The sequence below is a fragment of the Harpia harpyja genome, chromosome 6, assembly GCF_026419915.1.
Source record: "Harpia harpyja isolate bHarHar1 chromosome 6, bHarHar1 primary haplotype, whole genome shotgun sequence".
NCBI lineage: Eukaryota > Metazoa > Chordata > Aves > Accipitriformes > Accipitridae > Harpia > Harpia harpyja.
In genome coordinates this window covers 38,022,008-38,042,759 of record NC_068945.1, presented here as the reverse complement: position 1 = coordinate 38,042,759, position 20,752 = coordinate 38,022,008, and the positions used below count along the sequence as shown (strand labels likewise).

Below are 20,752 nucleotides of genomic sequence, written 5' to 3'. Positions count from 1 at the left end.
TGAATAGAAGGCCAGGTTGTTATTTCCTTCCAATGGAGATGACATCAAAATTCAGTTTACAGGATATTTATTTATACCTAAAGCAGGCAACAACGGTGCCAGTCTGAACGACCAGTAGGATAAAAGCCACAACAGGTGCTGTAGCTACTTAAAATGAAACCAATACATGTAATAGATTAAAAAAGTAGAATCAAAACAGTCTGAGGCATGTTTTCCTGGCTACCAGCTCACTGACTGCATGAGCTGAATGTTGATAGTGTACTGGGCAATTATACTGAACAGAACCCTAATATATAATATTTAAATATTTAAATGATAGTAGGGCAAAGAGGCGAGGAATAGAAGTGAAAAGGTAGCTGGAAACTGTTAAATACCTGTTAAAAAAATGCTACGCTCATTCTTCTTTATGCTGTTGTATTTCTCCCCTTCTCCTTTTTATGATCACCTGTAAAAAACATTTTCTTCCACAATCACTGTTTCTAAAGAATTGAATATAGAGTTGCTAAAATTAACATAGAAAATGCCTGATCTTTAGTGGAAGTTTTTGTTCCTTTGCTTGTGCATAAACTGATTGAAAAATGGCAACAAACATTTAGAAGAGTTCAAAAAAAGTCTTGACCAGCTGTACGAGCGAGACATTTTATTTTTGTCTTACTGTCACATTTACTGAAATTATGGAACAAAAGCCACATTCTCTCATAAACTTCATGTCAATTAATCCATCTGAGAACACTGTCTTTAGTAGAACTGGATCTTTTTACATCCAGTGCTTTAAAACCCGTTAAAGTCTTTTTTAGCTGTTACACACATAATCCTAAAGGAAGGAATTTTAACCTGCAGGAATGCTTAGTGGCTTTTTGGTGGGTGCTGAGCAAAATCAGAAGTTGATACACTGTTCTATTTGCTGGGAAACAGTTTCAGAATAGTAAACCGCAGCAATTTCATAGCAGAGAGGCTTCAAGAAGTATGAAGAGATATTTCCATACACTCTAGATATTAGCTGTGTGCGTATAGGAGTGCAGTGATTATGCTAATTCTTTCATTCCAGCTAAAAATGAACGTCTTCCAATTAAGAGTTCATGGAATCACTCTTAATATAATTATTGGGTAATAACCAAGTAGTGCATATGCAAAGACAGAGCGTTTCCTAAGAGGGATGAAGGTGTACAATTACATCTCAATAATTGTATGACTTTCCTGCACCTGGCATAGACCATTCTACTTCAGGACTAAGATAATGTTTTACATATACAAATTGCCTGTCCTATTCCATGTATAAATTTGTGGTGACTGTCCCAAAGTTTCAAAGGTTATTCAAGAACGCTATGAACAAAATATCTACACTTAAAATGTAAACTTAAAATAGCTAAAATAACTTAAAAGCAATGGTAGGTTTTCCTCTCCTCAAACCCTACACTGTCCATATGCAAAGCAGTATCAAATTAGCAACACGTTTGTTGCTAATGATTGTAATGTTTAATTTTTTCCTACTTCTGCAACAGATTTTAAACACTAACCTGTTCCAAAGAAAGCAGAAATGAATAATAGTGACAATTTACAAGATGAACAAAAGGTCTGCAACAAGGAAATTGGTGTTTTCAGGAAAGATCAGTCAATATTTTGAAGATAGAAAGTAGTTGTGTAGTAACGTCCACATTGGCAAATGAAATGGGAATATACTCAAACTACTGCAGCTATTATATGAATAGAGGTTTTCCAATCTGTGTAAAGAGCTTCCTTGGCTTTGATTACAAAACCTCTCTGGTCAAATAGCTAATTCTTACTATGTCAGTCTGTTATACTTAATTTCCTTTTTATCAAAGAATAATATTCCAAATTAATTGGGAGCTAGTTGTGGAGAACTCGATACATACGTTGCAGTAAGGCACAGGGTAAAACTGTATAAAATAATAATCAGAAGTCCTTAGAGTGGCCCATTACAATGTCTACCATTTAGGCATTGACCCAGTCAAGATCCAGTCAGTCACTGGAAAGATCTGTATTATCTTCTGGTTTGCTTGAGCAAAATAAACATTAGTTTTTCAGAAGTTGGGAGAGGTGTCTTTGCCTCAACACAGATGTTAACTCTCCTAGAGTTTTTTTTCATGCATTTGACAAAGCGTAATGTCATTTGGTTCCTAAATTCTTGTAGTCATTCAGGTCTGACAGCTGTGGTTGGCCTTGGAGGAATCCTTTACCTGCACCATATTTAGTAAACATAGCAGTTGTTAGAAAGTTAAGGAATTAATTATTTTTAGATGATGCAGAGTGTCTACTGGATCTATCTAACTATACATTGCATTTTATAGTACTGAATAGTCTCTGTTTTCTACTTCATCTCTTTTTGTATGTAGCTCTGTCCTGATTTTTTCTTTCTTGTTTCTGGCTGGCTGCTCTTGAACTTAAGTTTTAGTTAGATCTCAGAGCAAGCCTTGGGAGTTTAGTAGAACTGGATAGCTGCCTGCCATTGAGGAAAACTGAGGTAATCTGAATGAAGTTATCTTAGATGATTTCTATGGTAGATTATTGCATTCAGAGGCTGTGCACTTGGGTATTACGGATGTATTGTTTGCACCACAGTAGCATTTAGAGCAGGACTTCAGTCAGGATCTCTACAATCTCTCTGAGCTTGGTGACATGGAGAAGCTTTACAAGAGATGTTCCCTGCCTCAAGATGTTTATAGTTTAATTTCAGAGTGGATATAGAAAATGGGAGTGAAAAGCAGCAGCAAAGTGCAATTATTGACCTAGTTGCAGTTACTCATGCAACTGTTGTCTTAACACTGCAGATACCATTCCTGTTCTCCCACAGTCTGTGGGATGATAGGTAGCTCCATGAAGGACTTGTTTCTTTGTCCTTTTACAACAGTCCCTTTACCCTGCTGCATGGAAGTTGGTTTAGAGCGTCAGCTAAGGTTTCTCCTGGGATCTGAGTCACTTCTGTCCCAAACCTCTGGCACAAAAGATGTGTCTGAGCTAACTGCTTACCAGTCCTTGGCTGCTGGAGTTGTCAGGGAGGGCAGCCAGGTCATTTTAGAGAAGCCACTTCAAGTTACAGTGAAGAATTAAACTTGCATTTTGGAGAAGCCAGTTGAAAAATAACCTAAAATCCTTGTCCTGTCTCTTCCTGGGATTACTTCTTCAAATGTAGCTCACCTGACTACTGTTAGGGATACAATCTGTACCACTTCTTGTTGTTGTTTATTTTTCCCTGGCATTTGCTGTTATGATGACTAAAATATTGTAAAAAAAATTCATTGCACTTGATTATGACTAACTTAAAATGAGCAAAACTGGCATTATGGGTCCACATGTATCTATTTGTTATATGTTGTTGTAGTTCCATATTAATCTCGACAGGGCTGAAAATAATAATAAAAAAAATAATTGCAGTGAAAAACCCACTTTTACTCCCCACCCCTTTTTTTAAACTAGATCTGGATCCCTTTCCACCTGAGGAACGCTATGAGGTTAAAGTGCGAGAAGGCGTTGGAGCAGTGCTTCTTTGTGAGCCCCCTTACCACTACCCAGGTAATTCAGCTTAACGTGCTTCATTTTTAACTGCTTAAGAGTGCAAAACAAAATAATATTTATTTTTAAAAGTTTCCTTTAAATTTACTTAAACAGTAACTTTTATGTAGCTTGAGAATCACGGTTTAGGTTAGGTTTCCATTTTGAATATGCTTGTAGTTGAACACGTTTAAAGGATATTGTTGAATTCGCAAACAGGTTTTGATATAACAAATAGCATGATTCAAACTAATCTGGATAACGGAGGGGAGGCTTGGCCTACCATTCAAAAGACCTGAGTACATGTCACTCTGTCATCCCAGACTTTCTGCTGACCTTGGACAGGGCCCAGCTTCATTCCACCCAATGAAGTCACCACAACAGAAATGATCATGGGCTCCTGTTAAAATCATGGAACAGCAGCAGGCAGTAGAGGGGTCAGAGATGTGGTGATTTACGCTCTGGAAGCATGACCTTTTTCTCAGCATGAGCTACTGAAGAGCTTTACAGGGATTATGCCTGTAACCTCAAGCATCTGCAGTTCCATCGTGAAAGTGAATTTGACTGTTAGCATCTCTTTTACTGCACATTGCACGTAAAATGCGATAATGTTTTAGTTTTCATACTCTTTGTCTGAGTATTGCAAGGAACTGAAGAATTGAGACATATTTCTAGTTAAAATTTCCAGCCGCAATACTGGCAAGGGCTTCCCAGCTCCTCAGTTGGGTCAGGGCAAGACCCAGCTGCCCGTCTCCTCCCACCCCACTCCGGTTCCTGTGGGAAGGCTGTGCCCACAGGGAGCCGTGGGCACTGCAGCCGTTCACGTGAGTGCAGTAACCTGCACTTACGGGAGCAATACCCCGATGTTCAGTGTAGACAGGTATTAGCTGACTACTGGGACATGTATATTCTCTCTTATACAGCTGCCTATCCCAAAGAAAAGATCTGTAAGCTAGAAATCAGAGTGGAGTAATTTATATGCAGACAGTATTCCATGGCTTAAGTAGCTGATAGTATTGGTTTTTAATATTGACTAGAAAATATTTTCCTCCAGATGATCTCAGTTATCGCTGGCTTCTAAATGAGTTCCCGGTATTCATTGCTTTGGACAAACGACGATTTGTGTCACAGACGAACGGCAACCTCTACATCGCAAATGTAGAAGCATCAGATAAGGGCAATTATTCGTGTTTTGTGTCCAGCCCTTCAATAACAAAGAGTGTATTCAGTAAATTTATTCCACTTATTCCACAGTCCGATCGTAAGTATTTATTGGAAATACTATGTGTATGCAATGTTCTAACTGTTTGTATTTTAATTTTGCTCATTCATAACTACTTTCAGCTGTGTGAGGAGAATTATATGGCAAGTTATAATGGCTACTGCACAATGTTATTTAGTTTTCCAGATACAGAGGTCCAAATCATTCCCCTTCACAGTGAAAACTCTGTGAAGGAAATCTCCCCGGATTCATCCACAAATTTCCTTTCATATCATTGAGAACAGAGTTTCATCCCCAGAGTCCCCATCTCTTTTATGTGATAAGCCCCTGTACTCATCCCAAAATCTGTAATATCTTTTCTGGTCTTGGCATTGGTTCAAAGGGTTATGCCTGTAAAGCAGAAACTTTATGTAAAAGTTGATAAACAGCTTCAGGAATTAATTTTGTTTCCCAGGAAATCCCCCATGAAAATGGAAAATCCTTTTCCCCTGCTGAAATTTCCTATCCAACGGTAGCCTAAGGGCTTTGTGTCTCATGGCCAGTCCCCTAAAACACCTATGTGGCTTTGTGTTACTAGATTATTCACCACCATTTCATGAAAACTGCATGTTTTCCAAATGGTAACCAAGTTCACTTTTGCCACTTCAGACTGTCAGTCACTAGAGTCTCATAAACTAATCATCAAGATTTCAGTGACCCTTTTATCTGTTAAATTTCCCATATTACAGTGAAGAACTGTGATTGAATTTGAGTAATTAAAAATCAGTGATCTTTGTCCAAATTTTCCATGGCCAATACTCACACTGAGATCTTCATCTAGAAGAACAGCAAGAGGAGTCCTGCAGGGATCACCAGTAGGTAGATTTGATTACATTTGCATCCCTGTGCCCTCATTAATCTGTAGATTTGCTGGCTCTAGTTCCTTCGTACCCTTACTAAAATAATATTGAGCTTGAATTCACAGTAGTTCAAAACATTCCATCCAGTAAAAGAATCTGTGGAAATTAGAGACTCAGGCTTTTGTCTACCCACACGCACAGTACATCATCACACTTCAAATGGAAGTAAATGAGTTTATGTTAAAGCATTGTTCTGTAAAAAATGTTAGGCATTACAGTCCAGAGAAAGATAACTAGTTGCTGAGTAAAACAATTCTGCCTTACTATTAAAAGTTGAGTGATAAATCAGACTTCATGGATGGCCAGGCTATTTATTCACTGTAAAGAAGAATTTTGTCTGGAATTTTAAGAACAGTTTTCTTGAACTGTGGAAGTTTTTATAGCTGTATTCCTTTCTGCTGTGCCTTTTCTGAGAATCTCTTTTTTCATGTTAGGTGCAAAAGTATATCCTGCTGATATCAAGGTGAAGTTCAAGGACACGTATGCTCTCCTGGGGCAAAACGTGACACTGGAGTGTTTTGCTCTTGGGAAGTAAGTGTGTTTTAAAGTTATTGTAGAGCACTGTTTGCTTTCATTCAGGGGAATGAAAATACATGTTTCATCATCAAACACTTTTTTGTAGTCTGCAATTTAACAGCCAGTCCTTGAACATGCTGATTTGTACTTTACTGTACCTTTTCAAGTCCGGTTCCTGAGCTCAGATGGAGTAAATACCTTGAACCCATGCCAGCCACTGCTGAGATAAGCATGTCTGGTGCAGTTCTTAAGATCTTCAACATTCAGTATGAAGATGAAGGACTTTATGAGTGTGAGGCTGAAAACTATAAAGGAAAAGATAAACATCAAGCAAGAGTTTATGTACAAGGTAGGTAGAACAATTTCATTCTTCACGATCTATGTTGCTTTTACTTCAGTTGGAAATATCTGTGTTTTCACACTTGATGTCAGTGCTGACTCATAGCATCATCCTGACACACTGCTGTTCAAGTTATTAGAGCAAAATCAGAACTCATGCATTGAGTGCCAGGCATAACATTTGTGTATTAATTGAACAGCTACTCAATTTGTCTTGTTATGATAGCTGTATATACACCTTGACAGTAATGCGTGCTAGTATTAATATAATTGTGCATAATGGAAATTAAATAAATTTAGAGTATTTGAAGTGAAAGAACTTCCAGGAAGAAAAAGAGATCATTAGGTCTGTTTTGCTTTCTTGTTTCCTTATTTTGTTTGTCTAACTGTCTTAGCTGTGTCTCTTACTAGCTACACTCAATTTTTTTATTCCTCCAGCCTCTGTCCCTTCCCTTCATGCATTTGGTTAAATGAGGGAACCAAAAAATTGTATTTTACTGCTCATAGTGGAATCATCCCAAGTAACCTGACTCCTTGACTGAGACTTGTGCCACAAAATCGTGGCATGAAAAGGTTGTACATAACATCTGAATTACCTTCAGAAGATTTCTGTCTCTTTTCATTGACTGTACAGAACATCTCCTGAGTTAAGATCCTCAGTTAAGTGCTTGAACTTCAGTGGGATAAATTCAAAATTGGCATGGGAAGGTTGTTACTGCTTGTGATAGATAAAGCTAATAAAGAGGTTCATTTGCTTAGCAGAAGCAAAAATGCTGGGGCATTTTCAATATTAATTTCTTAAATAGCTTCTCTGGACCAAGAGAATATTTTCTTGGAAACCCTTTCACTATATACATTGTTTTGCACAATTTCATGTCATTTAACTTGTTTTTATGGCGTTACTGAGTAATTTCCACATACCGGTCAGTCTAAGTGGTAACATCTTATGTCTTTGGACGTTCATGAACCATTATATCAATTCCACATTTTCTTCTTATAAAAAATAGTTTTAAGTTACTTTTGAGTCTATGTGGTAAGGCAAAAACATCTTCACTTCTTTCTTGTGCTGGTGCATTGCTGAGTTATCATCATTACTATGTGTTGCTTGGTAAGTATCATGGAAAAAGCAGTGGAATTAATAGAACATAATGCTAATTAAATATGTATCTGCTGTATTTACAAGGCATCGTGTTTTTTATTCTTCAGCCTCTCCCGAGTGGGTAGAACATATCAATGACACAGAGAAGGATATAGGCAGTGACCTATACTGGCCTTGTATAGCTACGGGCAAGCCTATTCCAACAATTAGGTGGTTGAAGAATGGTGCCTCGGTAAGTATACTGCCAGGGATAAGGCAGGACTGATTGGTTAGCTGATGGAAATGATTTTTTGAAGCATGCATTATTAAAAGGTTAAAAGAAAATGAATTACAATGATACAAATATTTGCTGATTCCGCTTGCATTAGGCATTAAAATGTGTTTTTTAAAGTTTTATCTCAATCTTCTCTTCAGTTTTGAAATGCATTTCTTTAGGCTCTTTAATATTCAGCTCTGAGTTACAAACTTGTCTTTTGACCACATGTTTGGGAGGTGGATATCCCTTTTTCTCCAGGCCTTTTTTAGTAAATGCTATTTTCTTCTCTTTGGATAAAAAATGTTTATCAGCGTCTCTCTAAAAATAATCCTTTTTACCACGTTATACATGAGTGTGTCTTCAAAAATGTAAGACAAAACACAGCCAGTGGAGACAAGAAAGTAATCTTTAAATTATCAGTGGTGTTCCTATATCATGTACTTTTTCACATTTTTTCTAGCCACAGAATATTGCAAAATTCCATTATTTTAGATTATGTGAAGTTTAAATGAGTACCATTTGATAATTTCAGTTTATTGCATTGGATATTTTGTTTAAACAAAGTAGATTTTTTGTCCAGGCATTTCAACAACCTATTTAATACCCATTGCTTATACTGCATGATGAGCCATTAAAGAACAAAAAGAATAGAAGAGGGCACAATGTAACACTGCATCTGTTGAGCTGTGGCGACACTGATCTTGGCAAGCAAACAAAAAAAGACAATGAGGCAGCATTGTTTTGGCTGTGTATCTTAAGAAAAATGTGGGAGGTTGGAGGGAGAACAGGGATATCACCATCTGCCATATGGAGATGGCTTAAACCAGAAAAAACCAATGCTGTTTTCTAGCTTCTGCAGTTATTACAAACAAGTAATTTAGCAAGTGAATTGCTGATGGTCCCCACTGAACTTGGCTTTCACTGACAAAAGCTGCATACTGGATTGCAGAAAGCAGTGTGTAATTCTCAAGTAGTACACCAGAAGATTATGCTGTGTGTTAATATTACGAGATGATTTCCAAATGGAAAATAGCAAAAATATTTAAATTGCCTTGAGAATATAGCTTGTTTCTAAATCAGATAATTTTTAATTAGGTATTTCACTTAGCACAAAACAAAGATTTCTTGTAGAAAATCTGATTTAAATGTTTTTCAGTAAAACAGTACAGGAAATATGATTCCTTTAATCTATTCTTTTTTCAGATAAATAGCATTCTTTTAATCTTCCACTACTCTGTGCACTCCAGTTGACTCATATACAAAGTTTAAAGCTTTTCAGCTTCATTTTCACAAGAAAACAGAATTTATTAACATGATCTTTCAAAAACTGATTGACATCTATTTGTAATTTACAAAATACCCCACTGCACTTTGTGCATTTTTATACACAGTTTTTTAGAAATAGATCAAATACTTCATTTTGATTTACTGAGTTTTCTTTTTATATTAAAACAAAGTAATAGAAAATAGTTTATACTACCTCCCAGAAGAATCTTCTGAAAAACTACCTCACTGGGACTTGCTTTGACCTTTTACTGTTGAAAAACAATGTACATACAATATAACATACTAAACACTGAGCACGGCGAAACAAAGCTTATGTGCATAAAATGAATTTAATTTCTTGTTTCTTATTTCTGAATCAGTAGTGTTTGCATTAGTAAGGTAACAGTGGACTGAAGAATAGATGTGTCTAGTGCCACTCAGCTAAGAATTTTCCAGAAAAATATCAATTGACACTGAATCTTTCTTTTAAAAAAGGTGAACACATTGTCACAAAGACTGAAGTATAAGATGGATAAAATAAAATCTCATCAGTGCCTGAATGTTGTGTGAGGGACTCTCTTCTGAGCACTGTCACTAAAAAAACCAGAAATGTGGACAGATGTGAATGCTTCAGCATATGTATATGAATATCTTGTTGTTTTATTGATTCTGTGTTTCAGTTCCGGAAAGGCGAACTAAGAATGCAAAGTCTGAGCTTTGACGATGCTGGCATGTACCAATGTATAGCAGAAAACACGCATGGAATTATTTATGCAAATGCTGAACTGAAGATTGTGGGTCAGTGGAATTACTTGCTCTATTTACTATTTCAGGTTTGAGTAAGATAGCAGTCGTATTTGCAAGCGTTGTTTGGTAACCGATTCCTGTGAGGATAAAGCTAAGAACTCTCGCTGAATCTAGGTGCAGTGGCGTTTGAGCTCCCTAGCTGGGTTTTGGTAACAACTTGAGGAATCCAGTTATTAATTTATGTTGAATGTTTGCTGTATTATTTCTGATGTGTGCTTGCTGCTGTTACCCCTCAGAGGAACTGGTGGTGCAGAAATTATATGAAGTGCGTAGAGTTGCTGACTACCCACTCAAACTGGTTGAGAAGTGTTTTCTTTTTTGCTCACCTATGCTCACTCCTCTGTGGGGCAAAATCTGCTTATTTAGAAACCATGTTGTCAGTCACCAGGCCTTTGAAGCTCTTCCTCTTCACTCTCCCCTTTGCTTTTGCCTTCTACAATGCGTTCAGATCAGCTGGAATGTTTGTGTGCAATACAGCTGTCCCATTTGATGGCTGGATGTAGTTAGTAATCCATTGTGTTTTCCTAAGGAGCATCCTGTTGAAAGTTTGACTTTCAGATCCAGAGTGCTCAGGCTTAAAACAATTTCTGACGTTTTTACTGATGTCATTAGAGCAGGCATACTGGCTGTATGACATGGCTTTCCTAGATTTCCCTGCAGTAGTTACCCTGGGTGCTTTCCGTCTCACGCTTGCCTCCACACTTTCCCAAGAGCTAAACTATTCTCGACTTCCCCAACCCATTGCACAAAAATACTTCATCCTTCACTGTTCTTCCATTACTATGTACTCACTACCAGCCTGGATTACCCAGAAATGAGCACTTTTTGCATGCACATTTTCAAAATTCAGTGTTGGTAAGATGTGGATGTTTATCAGAGTTTTTCACTGTACTGCTGTAATAACTAGTAGCCCTATTTCCTCAAGCTGTGCACACACTTGCTGGCATGATTAACAATGATGGTATGCTGAGATGCAAAATAATTAAAAGCATTTTTTCTTGTATTTGCTTACTAACAAAGAGAAAATTAATAAGCAAAGGTCTGACCTCAGATACATTAGTGTGGTGCTTGCTAGAGTCATGTCTCATTACTCTTGTACATCTGAGAGTATACCTAAGGCCAGTCGGTCAAACAGAAAACTACAAAGAGGAAGAAGGGCACAACCTTAAAGTTGCTAGAGGGGGGTTTAAACCACTGAAAAGTAAAACCAACTATTCTTTGAAAGTATGATTGAGTGAGCAACTTTTTACAGAAATTGGTCTCCAGGAATCTAAATTTTATTAGGACTGATCAAAAGGCCTTTGAAAAGGAGGAACTTCCTATTGATTTCAGTGGACTTTGATCTTGTTAGATTAAACTTAGATGGAAGTTCAGAAATCAACAGAAAGAAACCTCTGGTGTAACACAACATAGAACTGCATAATGATTTTTCCTATTTCTTTTAGATCACCATCTACTCAGCACATCTCTGCATCATTAATATTTTTCTCACTGATCTGAATAATAGACATTTGTATACAATTCAATAGTTCTGTCATTTACTTCATGTTGCAAACAAATTGTGTTTTGCAGAAAAATCACTAACAAGCAATACTTGTGTTAATTTTTGCTTTCAGCTTCACCTCCTACTTTTGAACTGAACCCAATGAAGAAGAAAATCCTAGCAGCTAAAGGGGGCCGTGTAATCATTGAATGCAAGCCTAAAGCTGCTCCTAAGCCAAAATTCTCTTGGAGCAAAGGAACAGAATTGCTTGTAAATGGGAGCCGGTTAGTATTGACTGTTAGTGGACACTGTGAGTCTTAAAAACATTGCCTTATGTTTCTAGCTATCCTGTAGGCTAGTTCTCACTTTTGCAGAATTCAGGAGCAGGACAATGTATAATTTCAGGAAAACGATATGGCAAAATGTTACTAGCAGTGTGGATCTGGATAGGTAGCAGGGTATCCAACTTAAACCAGTCTGGTGCTGTTCACATTTCAGAATTGAATTGTATCACAAAACTGTAAGAAAAATATTTGAATGACTACAAGTGAATGAAAGTACACTCTCTTGCTCCAGCAATGTGAGGCATATGATGATGCCAGAGTCTGTTTAAATATTTTTTACTATAGGAGTGTTTATAAGTGCAGTAGGTAGATGTGAGCTTCCAAGAGATGTTTGTGGTTTGTTCTTTCACTTACCACAATTCTACTGAAAGTATTGCTTTCTAATATAAAATCTGATCGCTCTTGATGTGTTTTTTGCCCTTTCAAAAGCATACGTATCTGGGATGATGGGAGCCTGGAAATTATCAATATCACAAAGTTGGATGAAGGTCGCTACACCTGTTTTGCAGAAAATAACCGAGGAAAAGCTAATAGCACTGGTGTTCTGGAAATGACAGGTAATCCTCTAAATTGCATTAGTTTGTTTCAGGTAGAATCCCTTAATTCAAAATCACTAATTTTGATTCCAACATTGCACTACTTCTGCAAGCCATTTTATATCTTTTCTTTCTAATTTAATTGCTCATTAAACAATAAATTGATGCTTTTAAAGCATATTGCTCAGTAGAAACGAGGTATGTTTCCACGAGCTCTGAGACTGTATCTCAATTTTCAGGGTTGATTTTTCCATAAGAGATTATTAAATCTGATCCATTAAATTAACATATTTTAATGCATTCATTCAGTTCGGTAGCTTAGCACTCAGGCTAAAGTGTGATTCTGGGGCCATGACTCAAACAGAGAAATGAGACTCTTACTGACCTTCCTTAGTTTTTCTTTTCTTTTTTTGTTGGTGGGGTAAGCAAGTTTGAGAAAGCATTGCAGTTAAAGAAACATGCATTAAATTTGTGAGATGGGGCATATAGCCGTATGATTGCACTACTAAATTCCTTTCCTTTATGGGTATTAGTATTTACTGATTGAGTACTGATATCCTTAATTGTGTATTTTAAATCTGATGTCAAATAAATAAATAGCTGTAGAATACAGGCAGGAAAGATGACATTCATGAACAGCTATGCCTACCAATTATCACTGATAGTAGAAGACTCATTTATCAAACACATTTTTTAATGTCTGTTCCAGAAATCATGCTGAATGTGACAATGTTGCTGTACTAATGTAAGAATTAATCTGTATCATCAGATCATATGAAAGCATTTTTCTGGCTGATTTATACCAAATGTATTGTACCAAATGAATTTTAAGACTTTATTTTGATTAATCAGATTCCTTTAATAATTGTTGTTACTTTTTATCAGCTTCTGCAGTTTTATATGTCTTAATATTACCTTCAGGCATTTAATTATTTTGAAAGGTTATGTAAATAAATATCCAGCCCCTTAATAGTTATATCATACCTTCTAAAATCAGGAAGAACATTTGCATACAAAATTTGCACAGTGAAACACTTAAACTATGTGTTTATAAACCTAATAAACTAGGTGTAAAGGATTTTAAAATTTTGGAGAATTCTGCTCTGGTTCATCTAAAAAGGAGAACCAAAAGGCTAAGACATCTCCCTTGCAGCACAGCAGAAACAGAAGTGTCAGATGACATATTTCAAAATTATTTTCACACTGTGGACAATGATGAGGGTTGACGAAGAATGCTTTGAAAATGGTATTCCTAAGCACATTGTGTGGCCCATAAAACTTCTCAGACATTGCACATGACTACAGGAAATTAAAAAGTTAAATCTGAAGCTGGCAGGCACTGCAAAGTCTGATGGTTTTTCCCACACGCTGTTTGTTCACTGCCACTGGACTACTTTTTCAGCAGCTTCATAGACTGGTAGAATACTTTATGTAAACATGTAGAAAATCACTGATGGTAGAACCAAATGCTGAACATACAGGCGCAACGCTAGAATGGAGCAGGTATCCTAAGCATGTGTCCATAGCTAAGACTTTAGAGATCAGATGTTAACAGGTTGCTCCAATGCACTATGAGATGCTCCATTCTGCAAAAAACAGTAGTTGTGCCATCCTCATAGTCTCAATATTAAGCAGGTTTTACATTACTAGAGTAGGATCTGGGGGAAGGTTTCTCTCAAAGGCAGATTGACAAGAAATGTTAGGTATATTGAGGATTTTTTGCTGTACTGTGTATGGTGGAGTGTAGTGTGCTCCTTGGCACATGCTCGAACCTAGGTCTTAACTAGTAGCAATAGCTCTTTTCTTACAGCTATTGTCTTCCAGGTTTTGGTACCCTACTCCCACTCTCATATTGGTGGGAAAGATATTATATGTGATGGCAAAAGGAAGATACTCTGTGGCTTTTTGTTTTATGATAATAATTGAAAGAAAAGGAACAGGTGTCAGCGATCCAGTGAGTCCCTTCCAGAACAGTGTTGCTAATTTGCTATAGGAGTTTGATGCATGTAGCAAGAGCTCTAGCAAGTATCATGAGATCTCTGCCTTTTTTTTGTTTCTGTAATAATAAGAGACATTGCTGGGGGTTATACAGCTTTCTCCCTTTTGTTGTATTATTTTCTCTTCCTTTCCACATGTAGTTATTTGTGTAGTTTGTTATGCACCCATTATATTTTTTCTCAGTAGATAAATTAAGATCTCAGTCCCTGCAGTGCTCTAATGGAATTCTGACTCAGCCTGACAACTGAGTAGGACTTTCCATTCGTTAAAGAGACAGGTTTTAAAGCGTAAGAAATATTATAATAAAAACAAATGCAACACAAGTCACTTAAGATTCATCATCTGTCTTCTTTCTACCTGAGATATAGTCAATGAATAAAAATAGCTTTAAATAGTCAGTAATGTGATTCAGAGACTGAAATGTAGCCATTTTCAAAGGACAGCTAAATAGAAGGTAGGCATTTCAGTTGTAAAATGTTTCCTTTGTTCTCTTTAGTTTGGTCCTTTGAAATGTAGCTGCATGAATAACATGTAAACTAGAGTTCGGAATAACATGTAAACTAGAGTTTGAGGGAGTGGTTTAATGTATAATCAAACACTTATGGAGCTGAGCTTACATTTGGATAAACATTTATTTATTGGAATTTTCCATGTTTGCCGTTAACTTCACAGAAGCCACAAGGATTACTTTAGCTCCGTTGAATGTTGATGTCACCGTTGGAGAGAATGCTACCATGCAATGCATTGCATCCCATGATCCCACATTAGACCTGACATTTATTTGGTCTCTAAATGGCTTTGTAATAGATTTTGAGAAAGAGCACGAACATTATGAAAGGAATGTTATGGTAAGATACTATAGATCCTTATTTAATACGTGAAAGCCTAGTTTTCTTTATTGTGAACAGCTGTCTTTTCTATTTTACTTTTTCTGTTGTGTTGGTTCAGGTCTAGAAAGATGCAGTAGGCTAAGAACATAAAATAAAATTACAATTTAGACACCTTACAGACATGTAGAAACTTGCAGGTAGATACCTGAAATCAGATATCTAAATTGATGTAAGTATTTTGGTACCTCAGTTCAATCCCACTCTGACTAATAGTCAATATAGCTGGTAAGTAGGTAGCCTGATCGTAAACAGGGTGGAAATTATCTCAAAAAAGTGTGCATATGCATTCACTTTTACTTACCCATGTTTTTCTCATCAACATTTCTGGAATTTGGCACAAGACCGGGCCAGATGGTGGGTAGGAGTCAAACAGTCTGTAAACACTGAGCAAGAAGAGTTTGTGAGAAGGCTAAACAAGTTAATACAAAGACACTCGTTTTGGCACACAGAAAGAGGAATCATAGATCTTTCGTGTTTGCATGTATGGTTATCTTTTTACAGTCTTCTATCAGGCTTATTCAAAATTAATACCTTGAGTAGAAATCCCCTCTGGTTATGTCTAATTACATGCTAATTTACCTAATATTCAACAACCTCAGATTGGTTGCCCACATGTGTATATTTATTCTGTTGTTCTGGGTTTAAATGATACAAAAATTCTCAAAATTAGATACCTTTTTTTTTGTGCTCCCAAGAAGAACTGTGGATGTGGAGAGAAAAGGTTGCTAATGGTGCCTGTAGTGTCCGGGATCGCCAGGGGCCATGTTCAGTTTCAGCTCCATGTTTAAAATGACGTACCATGTAAAAGTGCCTCCTGCAGAGTCTTTCTCCTAGGCTGGCAATATTATTTGATTTTCCATGGACCAAGAGATTCTTTTTTCTCTTTCTTTTTCAACGTCTGTTTATCTCCATGCGAGAAGGTGCTTCAAGCATAACTATTCTCGTCTTGATTTGGAACAAACCAGTCCTTTGAGGAGTCAGAGTTGCTGCAGCCTGTTCATTTGCTGAGTTGTAAACGTTCCTAAGAAGTCACACTGCTGTCTTTCAGTGACAGAAAAAGTCCTTGTCCAACAAGGCAGTAGAAGTATGCTAAGATCAGCCGAACAACATTGAAACCCAAAGACATAAAGCCCTTTCTGCAGTAAACCTCTTGAAAGTCTGTGTCCAAACTTAGTAGCAGGGTGCTAAGGAGTTTGCAGTGTATTTTGCGTTGCCTCAGGAATTACAAAATATGTAGATCTACACTAGTACACTAGCATCGTTCAAAACATTTCCTGCATGTAGCTATTAAGGCACACTTGTGATAGGTTTATATTTATGCTTCAGTACTAATCAGTGCATAGGAGTACCTTGAAAAAGCTTGAATCACCTCCTAATGGCATTAGTTTGTCCTTAGATAAAGGCTGGAATCAGTCTGAGTGTCAGTCAAAATGAGAGCTTAAAGAGCAAAGCCCCATTAAATGTATTCCTTGTAAAAGAGGAAATAAAACCACTCTGGTTTTATCAAATTTTATTTAGTTGATTGCTTTTAGCTACCTGACAGAAGTCACACAAAGAAATTGTGTTCTGTGAAACAGAAAATTGGGCTGAAAGTTTTGATGAATCAGTGATTTTGGCATGGAAGGAAGGTGAAAATGCCTTTACCAGAGGACTTTGTAATGCAAGACTGTGTTAATGCAAGAGAAAGGAACCTGAACTTTCTCCACGTGTTGGTCATATGTTGAACGACAGTTTTTATATCACTGATACACATTTCTGGGTTTTCCTCTTAATAATGAAAACAGAAGGAAATCTGAAATGTAATCCCAATTTTAGGGCACTTTCTAGCATAGCACTTAAAGTGGACAAATATGGGGCCAAATAAGGGCCTCAGCAAGTGTGTAAGGTGTTATTCTCTGTGATGATTGACTTAATATTTAGGTTCCCAGCCACCTGTTCCATCTTCCAGATAGCTAGTGGTCCTGGATCTCCTGACCCCAAATTCTGATTAACTCCACAATATTTTAAACACTTTATTGAAGTGCTTTATTTTAAAAACAGATTAGCTAGCTTTGCTAGGCTAGCTTGGTCTCTACAGACCTTCTGTGGTCTGCAGAGAGAGAGAAAGAGGTGGTTCGCTTCATGTGGGTATTGAATCTTGTGCTGGAAGGTTTCCTCTTTCAATAGATAACAGAGATGGATACCCCATAAGATGCAGAAGTAGCTGAAGAGTGACAAACTCTTAATTCACTTAGTTAAAGTTAAGTAAGTTAGATCCAAACATCAATTAATTTGTCAGTGTGTAACTCAATCTCCCTGAAGGATATTTCTTGGTTTGTTGTGTTCCTTTTGCACTTGATCAATACTGGTAGAAATTATTTTAGGAGGGGCAGCTTCTTGTTTTGCATTCCTAAGGCTTGCTTCTGGGCTTTCAAATGCAAAGCAAGTGCAGATAATCTCTGTTCCTCTTCCACGGGCAGCTCAGTCTTCATCACTCAGGACAGAGGGGACAGCAGGATTGTGTTTGAAGTCTGGAATTGCAATTTGTAGTTACTTGGCGATTCAGCACTTAAGTAATAACAACTGCAGAATTTAAAAAAAATTCAGCTAATCCAATACAAAAGTTTATATAGAATGCAATTAAGAGGAATATGCACTTGCAGTATTTCTGTTTCATTCATATATTATTATATTCCTATATTAAGGGGTTTTTTCCTTCCTGTGTGAGCAAAGAAAGGGACTTTCTCCTGCCTTCCACTTCCATCTCTGGCAGTTCTCAGCTCAAGTCACTGGGTGGCAGGTTTGCTCAGGCTTTCTCGGATGCAAAGGAGTGAGCTGTTGTGCATTTGACAACAGCAGCCCTAGCTGCTGGGCTCTAAGCAGTGGAGTCCTATGCTGCCACCCAATCATAAAAGAAAAAAAAATTCCATCATGAATATTAAAAGTACTGGATATGGGATGCATGCTCTCTGTGCTATAATTTCCTGTTAATGAAGGATCCTCATCAGTCTTCCTGATAATATCACTATTAATTTATGTGACAATGCAGATCAACATGCTGAAACTTGATACAGCCACAATATTTCAGTTCCCAAAATAATACTAATATTGTCGTCACATACACATAATGGAATGCTAATGAAATTCACGTAAATACCTGCATAAGTCTTCTTTCTTTAAATGGAAGCTTTGGTATCTCCATCATTTGCTGAAGGCAAAAGTAACTTGCATTATATTAGTACTAAAACTCATTTATCAAAAGAACATTTGTCAGTGCTGTTTTGATTTCCTATGATGGTGATATTTAAAATGAAAAAAAAAATATATATTAATTGGTTAGCTTTCAAAGAGTCAAATGGAGTCTTTGAAATCTTACTATTAAATTGATTGCTTTTGACTTTATGTATGGTTGTTCCTCTGATTATTTGATTGAGGAACTAAACATTAACACATCCTTTCATGTCCCATAGAGATATAGCATTTCAAGGAATCTGGAAAACTCTAACGCTCAGTGATTTGTTATTTATGGATCTGCTTTTTGTCATGTATATTTAAAGATTGAAAAGCTTACTTTTTATATATATAGTATAGCTTAATACCTGCTTGGTTTTTGTAAATTATTATCATTTGCAGTTCCTTGACTGGACATGGTAGACAAAAGTGTTTTACTGCATGCTCCTGCTTCAACATATTATTGAGTAGACAGTTTTATTGTATAAGTCTCTCCTCGCACATTCCACAGTTTTCTGCCGCAGAAAAGATACAAAGATTTTCATTTCAATTTTTCTTCCCTGCTTCCCCTGTTAATCCTCCTTGCAGAGTGTGGAGTCTAGCTACAGCTATGTGACAGGAAATCAGTAGAAACTTCAGGAGGAGAATTAAAGAATTAGAGAAACATGTTTAGATAAGAAAGCTCAGTTACCCACTGATGAGGAAGAAGAGGCTGTGTATGGATTGGGAAGAAGAACCTGTGTATGGATTGGAACAAAACCTGGGAGACAGCATTATAGTGAGATCATTCAGTACAATTTGTTGAATATATTGAGGGGGCAGGTGGTTGTTCATGAAGCATGGCCAACCAAATCAGCTGAGCTACTGCTTTTTCTGAATAAGAGTCGCAGGACTCTCCAAAGGCACTGTCTCAATACATTGCTTTCAGTGCCTTGATGTATTAGGGAGACGCTTGAGACATGAGTGAGTTGGAAGTCACATATTTTGGCTAGGTTTGGGGTAAAATTTAGAGGCTAGGGCCTAATAGTAACGTAGTGAGCATGGAATGAGATGGATGGAGTCAGTGGTTAAGAGCAAGGAGGGGAAGGGAAGCAGAAGACATAGCGCTGAGGGTGAAGCCAACAAGCAGTTAGCTCTGACAGAAGCCTTTGAGGAAACCTATTATTAATCCACAGTGCTATTTCCAGCACAAAGAAATGTAGTCTGTTTAGAGGATCAGGATATGCCAACTTCTGTGCTAAAATTAAAAAAATACACAGCAAAATCAGTTAACTGTAACTTCTGTGCTTGTGAGACTTCACAAACTACCAATATACATGTATCATCCCTAGTTAGGTAGCAGGAGCTGAGAAAGCCAGGTGTGAGCACTACTTAGAGAAATGTAGTTTGCAGTGTATTGTGAATTTTCATCATCAGCTGTAAAGTTGTGAGCCATGAGTGTAAGTGAACAAGTACCTAGGCTTTTTCTGCTGTTGGAAATGAAATAACAGGGCATATTACCACAGGGATGCTGGTACAAAGCACAGTGTCCTCAGGCATTCTCAGCGGTATGCTGAATGAGGAAGAATAATATATTTGTTGGAAATATTTCCCAGTCCACATTTCAGGGGTAGAATTAGCACTGTACTTCCTTTACATATAAATATAGTTCACTGAAGGAAGAGATTCTTCAGCGGGAATGACTCTGTCATCATTATCCTGCTGGATTTTTTGTTTGCCCGTAACTTTCATGCCAGCCATGGCTTATAAAACAAGTGAGATAAGCTCTCCTATGAATACGATTGAGACAGTACAGCTGCACTGGTGGTGTTGTCCCCATGTCATCTCTGATCTCAAGATCAGGAAAACAGCTATAATCACATTTACCTTAACATTCATCAACAGCTCTTGGATTATCTGTTCTACTTGTATCTACCACATAGCAGATCCTCTACTGGCAGGAACAAAACGGTTCACATGAACTCACATAGAGTTAATAATTTTAACTCTATGTTAAAATTAACAGGTAATAGAAAAAGATGTTTTAAATTATTGCTAGCTTTGGAAAAGCTGATCTCATCACCAAGAATCCCACCTCTTCCACATTACTTCTTATCGATTCTCTTATCATCTTACCTCCACTGTGTATTAAACACTTCTGAAGCTCAGATGTCTAGTTTTTGAACCTGAATTAAAAAAAAAAAAAGACTCTGTCTCTGCTTACCAGGTTCTTCTATTTCTGCCAAGTTAGTTTTTTTATTACAAAGGGCTTGTTAGCTTCATACTAATGTAAGTTCCTTTATTGTCTTTGAGGTCCCAACAGAAGCAGATACTGCTTTCAGTCAAAAGACTTGATTCCTGTAAATGATTTTTGATCACACAGGGGAACGATCTGATG

The 20,752-nt window shown here is 37.1% G+C and overlaps 1 protein-coding gene across 1 annotated transcript in view; it reads left to right on the top strand.

Moving 5' to 3' along the window:
* CNTN1 (contactin 1) overlaps nucleotides 1-20,752 on the top strand; it is a 271,066-nt gene that overhangs the window by 188,213 nt on the left and 62,101 nt on the right. Inside the window, exons 6-14 of the mRNA XM_052789887.1 lie at nucleotides 3,436-3,531; nucleotides 4,565-4,771; nucleotides 6,066-6,162; nucleotides 6,315-6,496; nucleotides 7,693-7,817; nucleotides 9,788-9,905; nucleotides 11,531-11,681; nucleotides 12,171-12,298; nucleotides 14,948-15,123. Of these exons, the coding sequence (XP_052645847.1) occupies nucleotides 3,436-3,531; nucleotides 4,565-4,771; nucleotides 6,066-6,162; nucleotides 6,315-6,496; nucleotides 7,693-7,817; nucleotides 9,788-9,905; nucleotides 11,531-11,681; nucleotides 12,171-12,298; nucleotides 14,948-15,123 (1,280 nt within the window). The remainder of the gene's footprint in view (nucleotides 1-3,435; nucleotides 3,532-4,564; nucleotides 4,772-6,065; nucleotides 6,163-6,314; nucleotides 6,497-7,692; nucleotides 7,818-9,787; nucleotides 9,906-11,530; nucleotides 11,682-12,170; nucleotides 12,299-14,947; nucleotides 15,124-20,752) is intronic.